General features: G+C 34.3%; 1 protein-coding gene across 2 annotated transcripts in view; it reads right to left on the minus strand.

Moving 5' to 3' along the window:
- Nucleotides 1-2,143: 2,143 nt before the first annotated feature.
- LOC143068305 (neuronal acetylcholine receptor subunit alpha-7-like) overlaps nucleotides 2,144-18,415 on the minus strand; it is a 28,195-nt gene continuing 11,923 nt past the window's right edge. The window contains exons 2-6 of one of the 2 annotated variants that reach the window (XM_076242245.1): nucleotides 17,323-17,486; nucleotides 8,579-8,623; nucleotides 7,423-7,547; nucleotides 5,774-6,309; nucleotides 2,144-3,137 (exon numbers count right to left, since the gene is read on the minus strand). In XM_076242245.1, the coding sequence (XP_076098360.1) occupies nucleotides 2,719-3,137; nucleotides 5,774-6,309; nucleotides 7,423-7,547; nucleotides 8,579-8,623; nucleotides 17,323-17,486 (1,289 nt within the window). In that variant the 3' untranslated portion in view covers nucleotides 2,144-2,718. Of the gene's footprint in view, nucleotides 3,138-5,773; nucleotides 6,310-7,422; nucleotides 7,548-8,578; nucleotides 8,624-17,322; nucleotides 17,487-17,545; nucleotides 17,710-18,415 lie in introns of both variants that reach the window. The other variant, XM_076242244.1, reaches the window with a different exon arrangement.

Below are 18,415 nucleotides of genomic sequence, written 5' to 3' on the forward strand. Positions count from 1 at the left end.
TTCTACTTTTAGCCAAATTTTGGGGAAATATGTGACATCTTTTCCCCCCTTTTTGCAATATTTTATAACAAATAAATGCAGATTGTTGCCATGGATACACCCAAAATAAATTATATTTTACCATTTTATATACTGGATATAAAATCTATGGAAGATTCTGATTACATACATATGCCCATACATGACACAAACAGTAAGCTTGATATTGCAAGAAAGCAATGAAAAGGGGATGGTAAAATTTATAAGGGCAAATTTTAATATTTTTTCCTAACTGTTTATTGCTACCAAAAATACGGAACTCCAAGTAAAATACGGAACTCGACCAAGTAAAATACGGAACTCCAAGTAAAAATACGGAACTCCAAGTAAAATACGGAACTCCAAGTAAAATACGGAACTTCAAGTAAAATACGGAACTCCAAGTAAAAATACGGAACTCCAAGTAAAAATACGGAACTCCAAGCAAAATACGGAACTCCAAGTAAAATTCAAAAAGGGAAGACATTAAAAACTGACAAAATTAAACTCCATCAATAAACGGAACAAATAAAAAGCATCTGTCATGTAACTTCGATCTGTTTGAAGAACAATTAAGAATTTTGAAAGATGTCCAAATTAAAATCTGACCGTGTAGCTGGTTTAACGGGTCTATGTATACTAAGTTTGTTTCCCTTTAAAGCGACCTGGAAAGGCTGATAATCGATTTCACACTCTTTTACAATAAACTCTTCTGTTTTTTGCTTAAATTACTTTCGGACCGAACAAATTTATATATCTTAATATTACCAATGGTAGTTGTTATCAAAAAGTCCGTTGTTATGTAATTGGCGCTTTGTTTTGTTGCAGTTCAGTGTTTCGGTTGTTCTGTATAGTTTTCCTCTTATATATAGTTGATGTGTTTTCCTCGGATTAAGTGTGTAGCCAGATTTGTATTAGCTTAATCTATTTATGATTAACGAACAGCGGTAAACTACTGTTGATTAAGCATACAAGAAATGTCGCATGAAAACATGAAAAAACAGTTTTCTCGATTCGCAGTTTCCATGGACTGTAATGTGTCTGTTGTATTTTTCGCGACAAGTTTATATTCTAGAAGTGTTTACATGATTTACATGTTTATAGTTGAAAAATTATTTCACATGAACTGGTAAATTGTAAATTATTATGTACTTAGACTTATATCTTTAAGTACATTGCTGTCAAAATAAGTATATAACCGAGTTTCGTGCATCAGTAGGACATACTTTACTTTTGGATTCAATCATCATCTTTCATGTAAATCATCTTCATTTTGATAGTACTATAATGCTACAACAAACTAGCAGAAAACATATCCATATTAAGTAAAAAAAACCTGAACCTGGATGTGCACCTTTGAAAGTCTAGCAATCGTATCATAGACACGAACATTAATTACAACCAATCTCCCTTTTGTACAGTAATGTTTCCAAAATCGACAGTAATGTTTCCAAAATCGACATTAATATTTCTGCAAATAGTAATTGTGGAGTTTGCGCCTTCTTTGAATGCGTTTCGAAAATATTTTGATTTGTATACAAAATGCATGCTCGAGTTGAATTTAATCTAGAGGCTCTAAGGAGCCTGTGTCGTTTACCTGCATCTTCAACAATGGCCATTGCAAAAGTCATTATATATAAATATCCTGCTGGTAACTTTACCTTTCTACAGTTTCTATTTGTGTATTATAATTTTCAGGATGAAATGTTAAACATGAAAAAAACGCTAACCAAAGAAAAGAAAACAACCCAATGCTAGCATCCATCTTTCAAATAATCACAAAGGCATTTCAAGCTGAAAAATTACCACCCCACATTCATTAGAATTATTTTCAATTGAAGAAAATCTTCCAAAATAATGTCTGGTTTAATAGCAAATGAAATACAAGCAATACAAACGATATACATAGGTCTCCGTTTGTAATAAATCACCAAGTCGGAATTATTTGTCATGAGAAAAATAGTAAAACTGGAAATGTTTTCTTTACCGTGTTTTTATATTGGGTTCCATGTTGTTTTTTATCAGTTATCTTTTCAATGTTCCTGTTATACCGATTCTTGTTTTAAAATCGAATATGCAAGAAATGCAATACGGGAATATACGGGACAAACCAATGAAGAAAAAGGAAATTACATGACATTTATTAAGAAACCTGATATACAAGTATTACAATATAGTGGTTAATACGATAATAAATGATAAGATTATCATAGAGAAATATATTTTTCAACTTATGAAGCTTATTGCGTCCGTCGTCAATGTTTGATGATTAAAACGATCCAATGTCACTTACTAGTATATAAATATCAATCATAATATCATATTCAATTATTCTATGTTCCATTAAAAAAAATGGAGTGTAACACAATTTCTATAATAAGCATATTTCGTTTTGGTAGAAAATAAATCAGGAAGTGATTCTTTTTATTGGTGTGATGCAATATTAGTACTCTAGCTCTAATCTGATTGTGCTCATTACTAATACTATAAAATCATTTTTCGCTGTCCAAATTTTGCTTCTGATCTTTCGTGATGAAGGTAAAAACAAACACACATAGTAAGAAGAGAAACATTTGGCAATATTTACATAGATATACAATTTGATTTCAATAATACATTATTATAACAACATGAATATGTTCAATGAAAAATGAAGATTATACAAGTTTATTTTCCCTTTACCGGTAAGCAATGCTTTGATTATGCATTGGAATAATGAATAAAGATTACCATCAGTAACATACTGGTACTCAAGATTATCAGTAAAAGGTAAATATTAAAGAAAACTCTGTCCATAATAACTGATAACTTGTGCCAAGTAATCCCGTCGCCATTTTCATCTTCCGTGGCTTCTACAACGGGGAATTCACATTTCTCAGATAGCTTTAGTTTCTTGATCTCTGTTTTGTCGGACATGGATGCCACTTTCGTTACTTTAGAATTTCTGCAACATTTTCCACAGCTTTTCATTAATGCCATTTTAAGGAGAACTGTGTTGGTAAGAGATTTCACCCATCGTGGTATTTCATCTTCTTCCGGTTTGTGATGTAAACTGAGAACAAAGATTGTAAGGACAACTGATATGCCTCCCAACGAAAAAATAAATGCCAGGTACAACGCTGAAAAAAACGTAAAAAAACGATATCATATTGGTATGGGAATATTTCTAATTCGAATAAAATACGACTGGAACTCCTGCCGACAAAGTTGAACTTTCACGTCTTGTTTGTTCCTTTAAACAAAATACTAAGGTTTAAAAAAAACAACCACTTAAAAAGTTCCTGACTTTGGACAGGACTGGCATACATACATGAGGTGGAGCCAATATCCGTGAGTGCTCAATCCTCCCTTTTTTCCCGAACAGAAGCGAAAAGGTTCAGAGAAAACCAGACAATACAGACCAGTTCAAAATCAAACCTTAACTTAATGACATCGATATATTACACGACAAAGCTAGTTTTCAATAACTGAAAGAAATGGACTTTGAGTCTTAAGTGTTTCTTTTTTAATTTTTTTTAACTTGGTATAGAGCTAGGCCCTTTTCAATTGATTTTTATAGTTTGTTCATATGTATTGCCATGTAAAAAGAGGGTTGGGCAACATCAACAAGTTTAACCCGCAATATTCTGTATGTGCCTGTCCCAAGTATAAGGATCCTGTAACTCAGTGGATATAGCTCGTTGCTGTGTACCGTATTTGGTTATTTTTCGTTTATTTTTTTTCAAAAAGAACCAGACCTTTAGTTTTTCTCGTTTAAAATGTTTTACATTTGTCATGTGGGATCCTTCTTTTATAGCTTCTTATGCATTGTGTGTTTTCCTCGTAGGATGACCTATAGTGGCTAACTTCTATGTAATTTTGTCCTTGGTGGAGAATTGTCAAATTGGCAATCATACAACAATTTTACCTTTTAAAACATGCAACGATAGGAGGTTAAATTACTTTTCCAGATGTGTTTATATGTTGTTTTTGGTATTTTGGTATTGCATATTGAATTCTGAACTCTGAATTTGTTTAAGGTATTTCTATTACTTTATCTACACAATATCGATCATAAACACTTTTATAGCTTTAAACCGTCCATTAATTTTATCATGGTACATGTATCTGTATGCAAGACACCATTGTAAGCATTCGAAACTAATATGGTAAAAAGGAAATATAATTTAACAAAACATAATGGCATATTATAATGAAAACTAAGGCTACATTCAAAACATTCTGTTTTTGCTCAATATTCAATATCTAAACCTTCTTAAATTAATAACATACTTTCCAAAAACGGAAGCAGATGTGATAGGAACATTATACTTACACAGATAACAAACAGTTACTGATGTACTTGGAACACTATATTGACACAGGTAACAAACAGTTACTGCTGTGCTGGGAACATTATACCTACACAGATAACAAACAGTTATTAATGTACTGGGAACACTATATTGACACAGTTAACAAACAGTTACTGATGTACTGGGAACACTATATTGACACAGATACAAAACAGTTACTGGTGTACTGGGAACACTATATTGACACAGATAACAAACCGTTACTGATGTACTGGGAACATTATAATTACACAGATAACAAACAGTTACTTGTGTACTGGGATCATTATACTAACACAGATAACAAACAGTTACTTGTGTACTGGGATCATTATACTAACACAGATAACAAACAGCTACTTGTGTACTGGGATCATTATACTTACACAGATAACAAACAGTTACTGATGTGCTGGGAACATTATACTTACACAGATAACAAACACTTACTGATGTCCTAGGAACATTATACTTACACAGATAACAAACACTTACTGATGTACTGGGATCATTATACTTACACAGATAACAAAGAGTTACTGATGTACTGGGAACATTATACCTACATAGATAACAAACAGTTAATGATGTACTGGGAACATTATACTTACACAGGGAACAAACAGTTACTGATGTACTGGGAACACTATATTGACACAGATAACAAACATTTACTGGTGTACTGGGAACACTATACTTACACTGATAACAAACAGTAACTGATGTATTTGGAACATTTTACTTACACAGATAACAAACAGTTACTTGTGTACTAGGAACATTGTAATTACACAGGTAACAAATAGTTATTGATGTACTGGGAACATAATAATTACACAGATAACAAGCGGTTACTTCTGTACTGGAAACATTATAATTACATGGGTAACAAATAGTTACTAATGTACTGGGAACATTATACTTACAAAGATAACAAACAGTAACTGATGTACTGGGATCATTATACTTACACAGATAACAAATAGTTACTTGCGTACTGGGAACATTATACTTACACAGATAAAAAACAGTTAATGATGTACTGGGAACATTATACTTACACAGATAACAAACAGTTACTGATGTACTGGGAACATTATACTTACATAGATAACAAACAGTAACTGATGTACTGGGAACATTATACATACACAGATAACAAACAGTTACTTGTGTACTGGGAACACTATACCTACACAGATAACAAACAGTTAATGATGTACTAGGAACATTATACCTACACAGATAACAAACAGTTACTGATGTACTGGGAACACTATATTGACACAGGTAACAAACAGTTTCTGATGTACTGGGAACACTATATTGACATAGGTAACAAACAGTTACTGATGTACTGGGAACACTATATTGACACAGATAACAAACAATTTATGATGTACTGGGAACACAATACTTACACAGGTAACAAACAGTAACTGATGTACTGGGAATGTTATCAGATATCATTGTCAAATACACAGCATAGGCCAAAAGGACAGTCAAGGCAAATCCGATCTTTTCACCAGACTCTACATCTAGCTTGAATACCATTGCTATTAGGAGCGCCATTAATGCGACCGGAAATAAGGTGTTGAGAACATGGAACATAGGTCGTCGCTGCAATTTGATCGTAAACGTTAAAGATGAAAACGAATCTGAGCCTCTTGTTTTATCACCAGATTTAGTACCACTAGATCCAATTAGATCCCATTCACCGTTAGCTGAATAAAAACTCAAATCAATCGGCGGATCACCCAATGTCAAGTGTACTTCAGTTGACGTGTAAGCCCACGAAGAAACCTTAAGAGAACACTCCTGTGAGTCGAGGGGATAATAGGTAGTATCCGATTCACAACTAACTACGTAAATACCAGACGGATTCCAATAGATAACCCCTCTACTGGTTATACGCATTGGAATGGTTTTATCGCTTATGATACTTATATCGTTCACTCTGAAATATACAATGTGATATTAATTTCTCGTATTATCGATTAACATTGAGTTCAACAGAAAGTTAGTACAGAAAAGATCTGATATTGTATATGCTAAATTTTTTTCAGTTTCTGTTTCCATGCATAAGTACCAGTGATTTCTACATCGCGGGAAAAGCTTTGTTAATCATACTTTAAAAACGAAATTTGTAAACGAGCACTTCTGAGAATCAAAATTGACTTGAAATGGCTGTATTAAATGTTTCATGGTTTTTTCTCTGTTAACGGGGGCGCGCAAAGGGTGTGACGTAGTCTGAATTCTCATACCCATATACATGTATAGAACCTTTTTATGAAGAAATTGTGTCGTGTTTGTGATAAACGTATTTCAATTATTTTAAAATAACTAAAGCAGTATCTGAATGTCGAAGATATTTAACGAATGACCAAGTAAAACATCGATTTCGGAATATACACGTCATCACATGATTGAGTTGTCAGTATTATTCAGTCACATGTTGTTCAGTCACATGTTGTTTGGAGCAATGGTTCTTTTCTTTTAACATTTAATGCAAATTCGTTGACATAGTCTTGAAATACCTTTTCTGTATATCTTCAAAGAAGGGAAATTTCATTTGTAAAGAATTGCCGGGGTTTTATTTGACTGTCTTATCTCTTTAGAAAACAACACGAATTTAAACCGCTCACCGAGTTAGGTTTTCAATTATAGTGATACGCAAACAGATACATGTATTTTCATCAAGATGCTAAATTATAGTTTTAATTTAAACATATTTTATTTTTCAAAACAAATCGATTAGACACAAGTTTTTCCATTTGTCTTGAACAATAAAATATGTTTGAACTAAAACTATAATTTAGCATCTTGATTTCAAGATTCAAGATTCAAAGTTTTATTATCCTCAGACACAACAGTGTACAAGAGGTCAATTTACATACATACATAAATAGACGAAATATCTGTACATGTATCTGTTTGCATATCACTATAATTGAAAACCTAACTCGGTGAGCGGTTAAAATTCGTGTTGTTTTCTAAAGAGATTTAATTAGACAGTTAAATAAAATATAGTGATGGTGTGATGTGATAAACATATACAGGATACACTTACGAATTTTCTATAATAAGGGCTGGTCTCCAAACATATTCTTCAGTACTGAACAAAAATTTGACATTACTATAGTCTTGCACAGTCGTGGAACTATTTGACCAATCAAGTCGATCATCTACCCAAGCCTGTAACAATTCAGTTATACATGTTACAAGTATAATCACACAAATACACTTTGATTTGCATTAATACATCCTTAGAATAGTACATAAATGTTCAAATGTCAATTTTCTGTCCAGTCTTTTGCAATTGCTTTAATAAGGTTTTCTCGAGGACTGTGCAATGCAATGACACTTAAAATTTCTGGGGTTATGTATCGGAAATTTGATTTACTGCCATTGTCCGTTATTGGGCAAAAACTTGAATAAGGGTGTTAGTAATGACAGTACAAACAATCTTATTAAGGTAGGGTTCTGTTCACGATTTACTTACAACACGTATATTTCATTTTAAAGAAGAATGTTAAATGGAAAAAATTAAGTGGTTATTGCCCTTAGACAGAAAAAAATATGTGCTTCTGAGGTGTTTGGACCGAATTTATTTATTTGTAAATAATCGGATAGAAAGTTATACTTCTATCTAGCAGTTACTAAACTTCAAGTTCACTGATTGATTTCACCAACATACCACCTAGTTACTTAAAGAATGGCAATAGTTACGAAATTCCTGGAGTGTTGCATTTTAATTGTATTTTTCAGTGGTCAAGAAATTCCTGGTGTGATGCATTTTAATTGTATTTTCCAGTGGTCAAGAAATTCCTGGTGTGATGCATTTTAATTGTATTTTCCAGTGGTCAAGAAATTCCTGGTGTGGTGCATTTTAATTGTATTTTCCAGTGGTCAAGAAATTCCTGGTGTGATGCATTTTAATTGTATTTTTCAAAGGGTCATGAAATTCCTTGAGTGATCTCAGTATTTTGATCGTGTTTTTCAATGGTCAGGAAATTCCTTGAGTGATCTATTTTGATCGTGTTTTTCAATGGTCAGGAATTTTTTTTTTTTTTTAAATCGTCAAGAAATTCCTTGAGTGATCCATTTTAATCGTATTTTCCAACTGTTTCTCAAATCCTCAGTGATATATTTTAACAATGCATTAATGATGTTTACAAAGAATGCGTTAGTAAGATTTGCTTACATCTATCCAATACCATACTTACCACATTTAAGTAGCCTGATATTGAAAGTGCTTGGTCTTTAATGCTCTGAAGAATACAATATTGTTATCTCTATTGAAAATGGACACTCTTATAATATACATTTTAATCTTTCAATTTACTATTTATCTTTCATAAAATATAGGGAAGTCTTGCGTTTCTTGAAATTATAAAGAATGAAAAGCAAAATGAAGTTATTCAAACTGCTATATTTTAATTTTTAAAACTGCTTATTGAAATATTGTATATTGTCATAAAACACATGTCACTATAATAAACAATCTGGTTTTGATATTATATTGGTATATATATTTATTTTTTTTAAATAAAAACACAAACAGATGACAAAATGCATAAATAGGATAATACTACTTTATTGTCTTCAGAATTTTTTATTTTTTTTGCCAAATCAGAGCATAACACAACGCACAGGGCAACCTGGTGAGACGGAGGAGGAGGTGGTTCAGGATACAAACCACAGCGACCACAGCCTCCATGTGTTGTACAATGAGGAGGACAGCATGGTAGAGGGGAATCAACAGGAAAAGGAGGGCTTAGACAACAACAGACAGCCACAAGAGCCAAAAAGAACACCAGACACAAGTGAGAACATAAGAAGAAAGAAAGTAAAATGGCCCAACAATAAAAGTAAAAGTGAATGGCAACAGTTTGATGAGGATGTGGATGCAATTTTGAACACAACATTGGCAGGTAACATAGACAGGAAGATAGAATCAATGACATCATTTATTTACAACATAGGTATGGACAGATTTGGTGCAGATGAGAAAGAGGTGGTGAGGCGAGAGGGTCAAAAGAACAGAAGAGAATCCAAAATAGCAAAGATGAGGAAAGACCTAAGGCAACTTAAGAAAAGATATAATCAGGCATCAGAGGATGAAAAACCAGCATTATCTGAGCTAAGGGACACCATCAGGAAGAAACTCAAGATCACAAGGAGAGCAGAGAGAACTAAGAAAAGGAGGAAAAAGAGAGAGAAAGCAAGAGCTCAATTTACATCAGATCCTTTCCAATTTACATCAAGATTGTTGGGGAAGAAAGAATCAGGACAACTAAAAGCTAGTAAAGAGGAAGTAGAAGAATATTTAAGAGAAATGCACAGTGATCCAAAAAGGGAAGACGAACTCCCAGATATAGAACAACTTATACGCCCGGAGGATCCAGAGCAGGTTTTTGATGAATCACCACCAAAGTTGAAAGAGGTAGTAGATGTTATCAAGAAAGGAAGGGCAGCATCAGCACCAGGTCCAAATGGAGTACCATATAAGGTATACAAGAACTGTCAGAGAATTACAAGACGTCTATGGAAGTTAATAAGAGTCATCTGGAGAAGAGGTCGACTAGCAGAGAGTTGGCACAAGGCAGAAGGGTGCTTTATACCAAAGGAAGAGAAGTCAGAAACATTAAAACAGTTTAGAACCATCTCACTGTTAAATGTAGAAGGAAAGATATTTCTTGCTATTCTTGCTAAAAGGATGACAAACTACATGCTGAGCAACGAGTACATTGACATTGCAGTACAGAAAGGAGGGGTACCAGGTGTATCAGGCTGCATTGAACACACAAGCGTATTATCACAGATAATCCGAGAAGCGAAATATTCAAAGGGAGAGCTCGCAGTTGTCTGGCTGGATTTAGCGAATGCATATGGGACAGTACCACACAAGTTAGTTGAGTTGATGCTGGAGAGATACCATGTACCTGACGGTGTAAGAGAGCTGATAAGAGAGTACTTCAACCATCTGCAGCTGAGATTTACCGTTGGGGATTTTACAACATCATGGCAACGTTTAGAAGTGGGAATAGTGACAAGATGCACGATATCTGTCATCCTTTTCTCCGCAGCAATGAATATGATTGTGAAGTCAGTAGAGAAGAAGAGCAGAGGTCCATGGATGAAGTCAGGAGTACGGCAACCACCAGGAAGAGCATTCATGGATGATATGACAATAAGCACAAAGACAGTTATCGAAGCTAGGTGGACACTACAAGAGCTTGATAAGATGATCACCTGGGCAAGAATGAAAGTGAAGCCTAGCAAATCCAGAAGTTTGGTAGTGAAGAATGGTAAAGTCAAGGAGGAAAGGTTTAAAATAGGAGACGAAATAATATCAACAGTCTCAGAGAAGCCAGTTAAGTGTCTCGGAAAATGGTTCAACAACACCTTGTCAGATAAGTTGAATGTGGAAGATACATATAAGCAGTTGGACGACTGGTTAAAGGCAGTAGATAAGAGTTGACTACCAGGAAAGTACAAGGCATGGATTTACCAGCATGGGATATTGCCTCGGCTGCTGTGGCCACTTCTTGTGTATGATGTACCAATGACAACGGTAGAGGGAATGGAAAGAATATCAAACAGTTACTTACGTAGATGGCTTGGAGTACCACGCAGTTTCAGCAGTGTGGGCCTATACAGTTTAGGAACCAAGTTACAGCTACCACTCAAGTCAATCACTGAGGAATTCAAGGTGACCAAGGTTAGACAACATCTGACGTTAAAAAACAGCAGGGATGAGAAAGTACGATCAGCAAAAGTAGAAATAAGAACTGGAAGGAAGTGGTCAACAAAGAAGACGATAGAAGATGCTGAGTCACGATTAAAACACAGTGAGATAGTGGGCAGAGTTGCAGTTGGAAGACAGGGGCTGGATGTTACACCTACAGCAAAATGGAGAACAGCATCAGTGGAAGAAAAAAGACATCTGGTACAGAAAGAGGTACGATCAATGGAAGAAGAAAGTAGAATGGTAAAGGCAGTGAGCATGAAGAAGCAGGGAAGCTGGTTAAACTGGGAGGGAGCAAGACAGCAGAAGTTAGGATGGAATGAGATCTGGAAGATGGAGCCACATAGGTTGCAATTTAAGCTGAAGTCAGTATATGATGTATTGCCAAGCCCAACAAATCTAGCAACATGGGGATTGATAGACGACCCAAAGTGTGTTCTTTGTGGTAAGCCAGCAAACTTGGAGCACATATTATCATCATGCTCGAGTGCTTTGAAAGACGGGAGGTATACATGGCGACACGACAAGGTATTAGGGACACTAGCAGACACCCTAGAGAGAAACATCAGGAAGCCAAGGAAAAACAAGGAAGGACTTACTTTTGTCAATTTTGTTAAGGAAGGAGAGAAAGTTCAGAAGAAGAAGGTGGAAGGAAGTGGTTTATTGGTAACAGCAACTGATTGGCAAATGTTGGTAGATCTTAGACAGAAGTTACAATTCCCTCCACAGATTGCAGTAACAAACCAGAGACCTGACATCGTCATTTGGTCCGCCTCAACAAAACAGGCAATCCTGCTGGAACTAACTGTACCATGGGAAGAAAGAATAGAAGATGCCTACGAAAGAAAGAGACTGAAGTACCAAGATCTACTTGCAGAATGTAGAGACAATGGATGGCGGGTTTGGTTATTTCCAGTGGAAGTGGGAAGCAGAGGGTTTGTTGGACAGTCTATGTGGCGAGCATTGAGAGCACTTGGTATTGTTGGAGGGGAAAGAAGTAAACTGATAGGGAACTTGTGTAAAGAGGCAGAGACAGCATCAATGTGTTTATGGAGGAAAAGGTCAGAACAGTGGAAGCAGTAAAGTGTAGAGGCAGGGATGGATAGCCAAGTGGTTTCGGGCTGGGACTTGATCATCCCAGTCGGCGCACCTCTGGAGGTTGTAGTGGACAGCGCCGAAACAGCCGAGGAAGGAGGATTCACCTGAAGACGGAACCACGCATCTTTCCAACAGGATGTATTAAGGTAATACATTCATTTATGGTTAGATATTAAACAAGTTCGTTCATTTAATTTTACCACACATTTTAAACAGATAAAAGTCTATCAATCTATTTTACTATAACTATTTTTCTCTCTCATCCTTTAAAGTAATACAATATTGTGTAATTAATATAGATATATAAACATAGAAAACTCATCTAATTCTAAACGGAGACTACTACAACACATGCCCCGATGTTGCTTTTTTTCTATAAATAAATAAATATTGAAATAGCCAAATATAAAAATAATACGACATGGTATGATGCCAATGAGTCAACTTTCCACAAGAGACCAAATGACACAGAAATTAACAATATAGGTCACCGGACGTCCTTTTAGAATGAATAAAACCAATACCGCATAGTCCGCTATAAAAGGTGTATTACATATGTTTTTTCGTTTATTGTTGTGTACATAAATCATACAGTTAGTTTCGTCCTTTTAACTGCTTATATTTGTCGTATCGGGCCTTTTCTAACTTAATTTGCGGTATGTGTTTTGTTCATTGTTAAGGGTCGTATGGTGACCTATTATAATAGTTTACAATAGTAACTTTTGGTCTCTAATGGAGATTTGTCTCATTGGCAGTCATGCCCGACATCTTCCTATATTCACAAATTATATAAAATAAAAATAATTCGATCTTTTAAAATAAAATGGAAAAAAGCTGGTGGAAACTGCAAAGTTAGTTGATATGAGTGGCAGTCACCATTATGCCTACATGTAATGTTCAGAAAAGTAATAAAAACATAAACTACTATAGATATATATATTATGAAGCAATATATATAATTTGAAATAGTAAGACGAAGGTCTATGTTCTTGTCAATGCACAAGCAAAGCTGATCAAAGCTATCTTCACAGCATCTAGTATACAGATAGTATCGAATTCATAACAGTGTGGCTATGGACATTGATTGGCGCACTTTAATATCCCATTGACTGGGACAGATTAGGTGAACGTTCGTCTATAACGCCCATTGCTCACGACGTCCTTAATATAAACATTTAAACCGTGGGGTCACCAAAGGTTCTCAACGCCTATATAAAATAATTCGAAATACTAATCAGGAATTTGTGTTTTGATTTATATTGATTAATTAAACAGTGGCGGATCCAGAGGGGGGCGTAGAGGGCGTACGCCCCCCCTTTGCTCGGACTTTTTTTTTTTAATTTTTGGTAAAATGATTAATCAGACTTTGCCATTTCCCGTGTACCTTAGTACTCTAGTATTTAATTTTTATGCGACAATTCTTTACTTAGAAAGATATAATTTGCTGAAATTTACTGATTATCAAAGTCATGTGATTCGCTACGGTGGAGTTGACCAGTGCGTCGCTCTGTAAAATTACAGTAACACAATGCTTAGGCTAAGTGAGGATGACAATCATGACACCTTCATAGCAACAAAGTATTGACTTCTGTTTCACTATATCACAAAACAGAAAGTAATACTCTATAGACTCTCACTCCACAGCAAATGGGCGTCATCTAACTACGAAAAAACCCAAACGCCCCAGCCTATTTTTAAAATAACATAGCTGAATAATGATCCATGGGGCAGTCATTTTAAGCTCTAGATAGATTTAAAGTCGTAAGTACGAACCAATGGATTTAAGGAGACAGTCTTAGATATTTGAGAGAAAAAAATTTACTCTGTTTTTTGCCGTAATGTCTGACCAGAATGTCTGATATATGGAATACTTTTTTCAAGACCAGACTGCTACCTGCCTGCTGGGTGTGGCCTTTATGAAAAATTCTGGCCGTATCTGGATTGAAAACAAACATTTTGTCCACCTTTTTGCTATTAGAAATGAATATTTTCCAACAGAATTGTATGGCAATAAATAAACATGATGAATAAAACGGGCATATTTTTTTGTAGCAGGGGTTTTAATGTCTGACCGGAATGTTCTTATATGATAGACAAAAAATAGGGAGAATACAGCATCGAAAATGTCCAACCCTATAAACACCTTTACAGCAACTACATAATATGCCCCACACCAGGAACGGTTTTTAAAACAAGAGCATATTACTTATTTTTTTTCTTTTTAGCCCAAATAAGGGCCCAAAAAATTTTACGCATCGCTCCGCTCGGCGATCTTTAAAAATGTCGACCCCCTTTCCAAAATCCTGGATCCGCCCCTGTTAAACGTCCTTTACTTGTGTTTTTGTTATATTTCAACAATCAATTTTCATAATAAGATATCGCAAAGCCATGTTCTTTCAGAAAAAAGAATGACTTACTGAATGCATGTATTGATTGATTATCTTTTTCGGATTTAACAATTGCGATTGTCGAGTTATGTAATCTTTTAACTTTATCTGGTCTAATTTTATTTTAGAACGAATGCATAATCCACTTTCAAAAGTTGTGCAAATACGAAACATAAAGACAAAATATACTTCTGTTCTGTCTTTTTCGTACTTGAAAGTTATTGGATAGTAAGAAAGCTATTTGGATTAAACCTTGTGAAATTTGCATGCATTTACGTTATTGTATTGGCAAAATGTATCATTTGGTGTATATAGGAAACTTAAACCGTTCTGCTATACTGCTACTATACTTGTTAAAAACACTTGGCAACAGAAACGCATTCATCTTATCTATATAAAAAAATCGACCCAATTTACATAGAAATGGACGTCTTCGTGCATTTGTGATCGCAAATAAAATATGTTCCGGACCTTATGAGTATTTGGACCATACGTGTATGGTTGGACCATATTAGTATACCCTTATGGTCATGATATATGCGTATGGTCCAAATACTCATATGGTCCGGAACACATACATGATATTCTGTGCGTTGTCGGTCGTCTGTTAATTTTTTTCTTTTGTTGATGGATTTGACGTCTTTCTGTGAGTGATTATTTGTTCATGACTTAAAACTTACTTGCAAATAATTTAAAAACAAGACTTGATTTATAAAAATGTCCAAACAAACTATGATTTTTTTTTTAAACATACATCACATCCATTGCAAAAGGCTAAAATTCGCCAGGTCTTTAATTTCAACTAAGTGAGTTGACTAAATTAATGTTGCGGACCATTTTCCAATTTCCATGCGGTATCCCTATTTTTTTTCTCGCTCATCTTTTATGTTTGTTTTTTTCATCCCAAGACCTCTTGGAGCTTTCATTCTATAAAGTGTGTATTTTGCTAATGGTCGAAGGCCATACGGGGACCTATAGCTTGATAACGCCTGTTGGTCCCTGGAAAGAATGTGTCTGATTGCCTATCACACTTCATATTCTTATTTTAACATGCAGTTATATCTATGATAAGAATGAAAATTGAATTGTCATTGAGACAAAAACCCAACCAAAGAGCAAAAAAGAAAAAGAAAAGAAAAGTCCAAGGCAACATGTAGATCTTTCGTATCAAGGGAATTGCTATAAATATATTTATTTCAGGTTAATAGTATTAGGCCATACTCAAGTTATAAAATAGATCTTGTCGTCAACTTTTGCAACCAGCTTCTATGTTTCTATAATGCACTGTTCATCCTTTTTGGGCTTCGACTTTTCCATTGGACAGACAATTTTGTTTTCGACTGTTTTAAAAAGATGCATTTTTTTACAAAATCATACAAGTAAGGAGTCTCTGGCCTTTGGTAGTGTTGTATGTTAATTAATGTTTGTTTATTTATTTGTTTAGGAAATAAGTATGACGTACATTTTCACTGAACTAGGACACTTTTTATAATAGTTTTTCGATATCGCTCGGGCAAAAATAATCACGAATATAATGCCTACCCATGTTAAAACTACAATAAAGTATAGTTTGCATCAATTATTTCTTGAACCTACCATTTTTTTTTGTCTGTGTTGGATTTGTGTGGCATTGAAAAAAACGGGTATAAACTACACAGTGCAGCTTCCAACAAGAATACAAGATTTATTGATTTTCAAAATGCGACCAAAATTAAAAATTTGCTCGCAGCGGAAAAAATTCAACAGTTTGATTTTCATTGAAATAAAATAATTGTTATGATTTACACACCGTTACTTTTTCCAATATAAATATTCGAACTATTTTGTTTGTTGTTTCCTTTATAAATTTACATCATTTTTAAAAAGACCACGCGTCTTCGATATTTAGAAGACTATAAAAGCGATGTTCATTATCTTTCTTCTGCTGTAAGTTTAATTTAGTTATTTTGTGTCATAATTGCCATCTCGTATGTTTTAAATTTGAATAAAGAAGATTCAGGTTGTCTTATACGTCAATGATACACACAAAAAAAAACGATAACAAATAAAATAAGGTGCAACATTCATTCTCCATGAAAAGAATACATCACATGGATGTAATTTTTGTAAGAAAAATACCAATTTCGTGAGAAGTTGTGTGTTGGACTTGAAGAGCCAAGGCAAACTGACAAATATCTGAATGAACGAATCGATTTATGGTATATAAAAAAAAACAAAGCCCACATGGTTAGCATTGAATAAATAGAAGGCCACTCTTAAATGATCACAACGTAGAAGTTTTTGTTCTCTTAATCAATAAGATATTTTCTTTGTAAGTGATGGTATAACAATTATTTAAAATAAATTCCTTAAATGATATGTGAAAAGAAAGTTTCATTTTATGTATCAAAATGTGTAACAAATGATTATTTAAATCCCCACTTGAAGGCCTCCGATAGACTGAGTGAGCATAAAATCATCGCCCACGACAAACAAGTTAAAGGTAAACTTTTCAGTACAATTACTAATAAACGTTTTACTGTCGACCACACTGTTATGAATTTCGTTCTATACGTATATTATATATAGAAATGCAAAAATGGTCTGAATATAAAAAGTATTTACATGTATATGTTTAAAAAAGAAAAATATATATGTTTAAACTAAACTAGAAAGTATATAAATATTCAAAAAAACGCATAAAAGCGATAGTAAGCAATAAGCGAAACAACTACGCGTATTTGATTTACTATACCAGGTCGTTCACGGTCAAAATGGTCAAGGTCACAGTAACATTAACGTTTTGTTGTGGTCTTTGAAGGACCTCGTATTGGTAAAACAGTTCAGTTCGAAGCGCTGTCTCCAGATCCGGACTGTAATCTGGTTTGGATGGTCCAGCAGCATTGACAAATAATATCTCTATGAAAATAGATTTAAACAATTGAGATCAATATTTTATACTAATTTGTAATCATTACCATATCATTAACAGTTAAAATAGTAAGACTCATTGATATGAACATCTGATTTTGTGGTCTTTGGAGAACTTCATAAGTGTTGAACAACTGGTTTCGAAGTGAGGTTTCAAGATTTGCGCTATACGCCGGTTTTCCATACACTTCCGGTAACACAGCCCACAAACCTGAAGTGTATAATGAAATTAGCTGAAGTAAAATGAATAAATTAGGAGAGGCTGGTACACTCAATATAGTATGTCCCAGGGAGAGGCTGGTACTGTCAATATTGCAGTATGTCCAAGGGAGAGGCTATTAACAAAGTACTTGTCACATTTGTTCCAAGTCCATCAGTTGATTATCTAAAATAGTTCATTTAGATTCAAAAATGAAAATTGGTGTCCACCATAAGAGATATAAATTTAACATTACCCTTGATATTAGCAGTTTACATTAAGTGAACTGTCATTATAACATTTTTTTTTAACGATACATGTAGGATGATCCGATTAATATGTTGACTAAATTGACAAATACAAAGTAACATTGGTAAGGCTAAAGATAATGTTTGTGTTGCTTATTGAAATCTTCAATTTTTTTTCAGAATTTTTCTTTAGTATGGCCCAATGAACATTTTTTCAGTTTATACTAAAATATGTGTCTCGTCTTCATCTTGAGAATAATGAAGCATTTATTATTACAGTCCTTATATGAAAATGTTAATGTACAGTTCGTGTCAATCACAGACATACACCATGGTTTAGTGTGGACTGCGGAGTTAAGTAAGGCTGTTTATTGTCTCACACATTATTTGCCGCCTATATCAACGACCTTGCTGAACGTATCAATAATCTACATAGTAGTGTTCGCATCGATGATACTATGCTTAGTATA

This window comes from Mytilus galloprovincialis, chromosome 3 (genome assembly GCF_965363235.1).
Source record: "Mytilus galloprovincialis chromosome 3, xbMytGall1.hap1.1, whole genome shotgun sequence".
Taxonomy (NCBI): domain Eukaryota; kingdom Metazoa; phylum Mollusca; class Bivalvia; order Mytilida; family Mytilidae; genus Mytilus; species Mytilus galloprovincialis.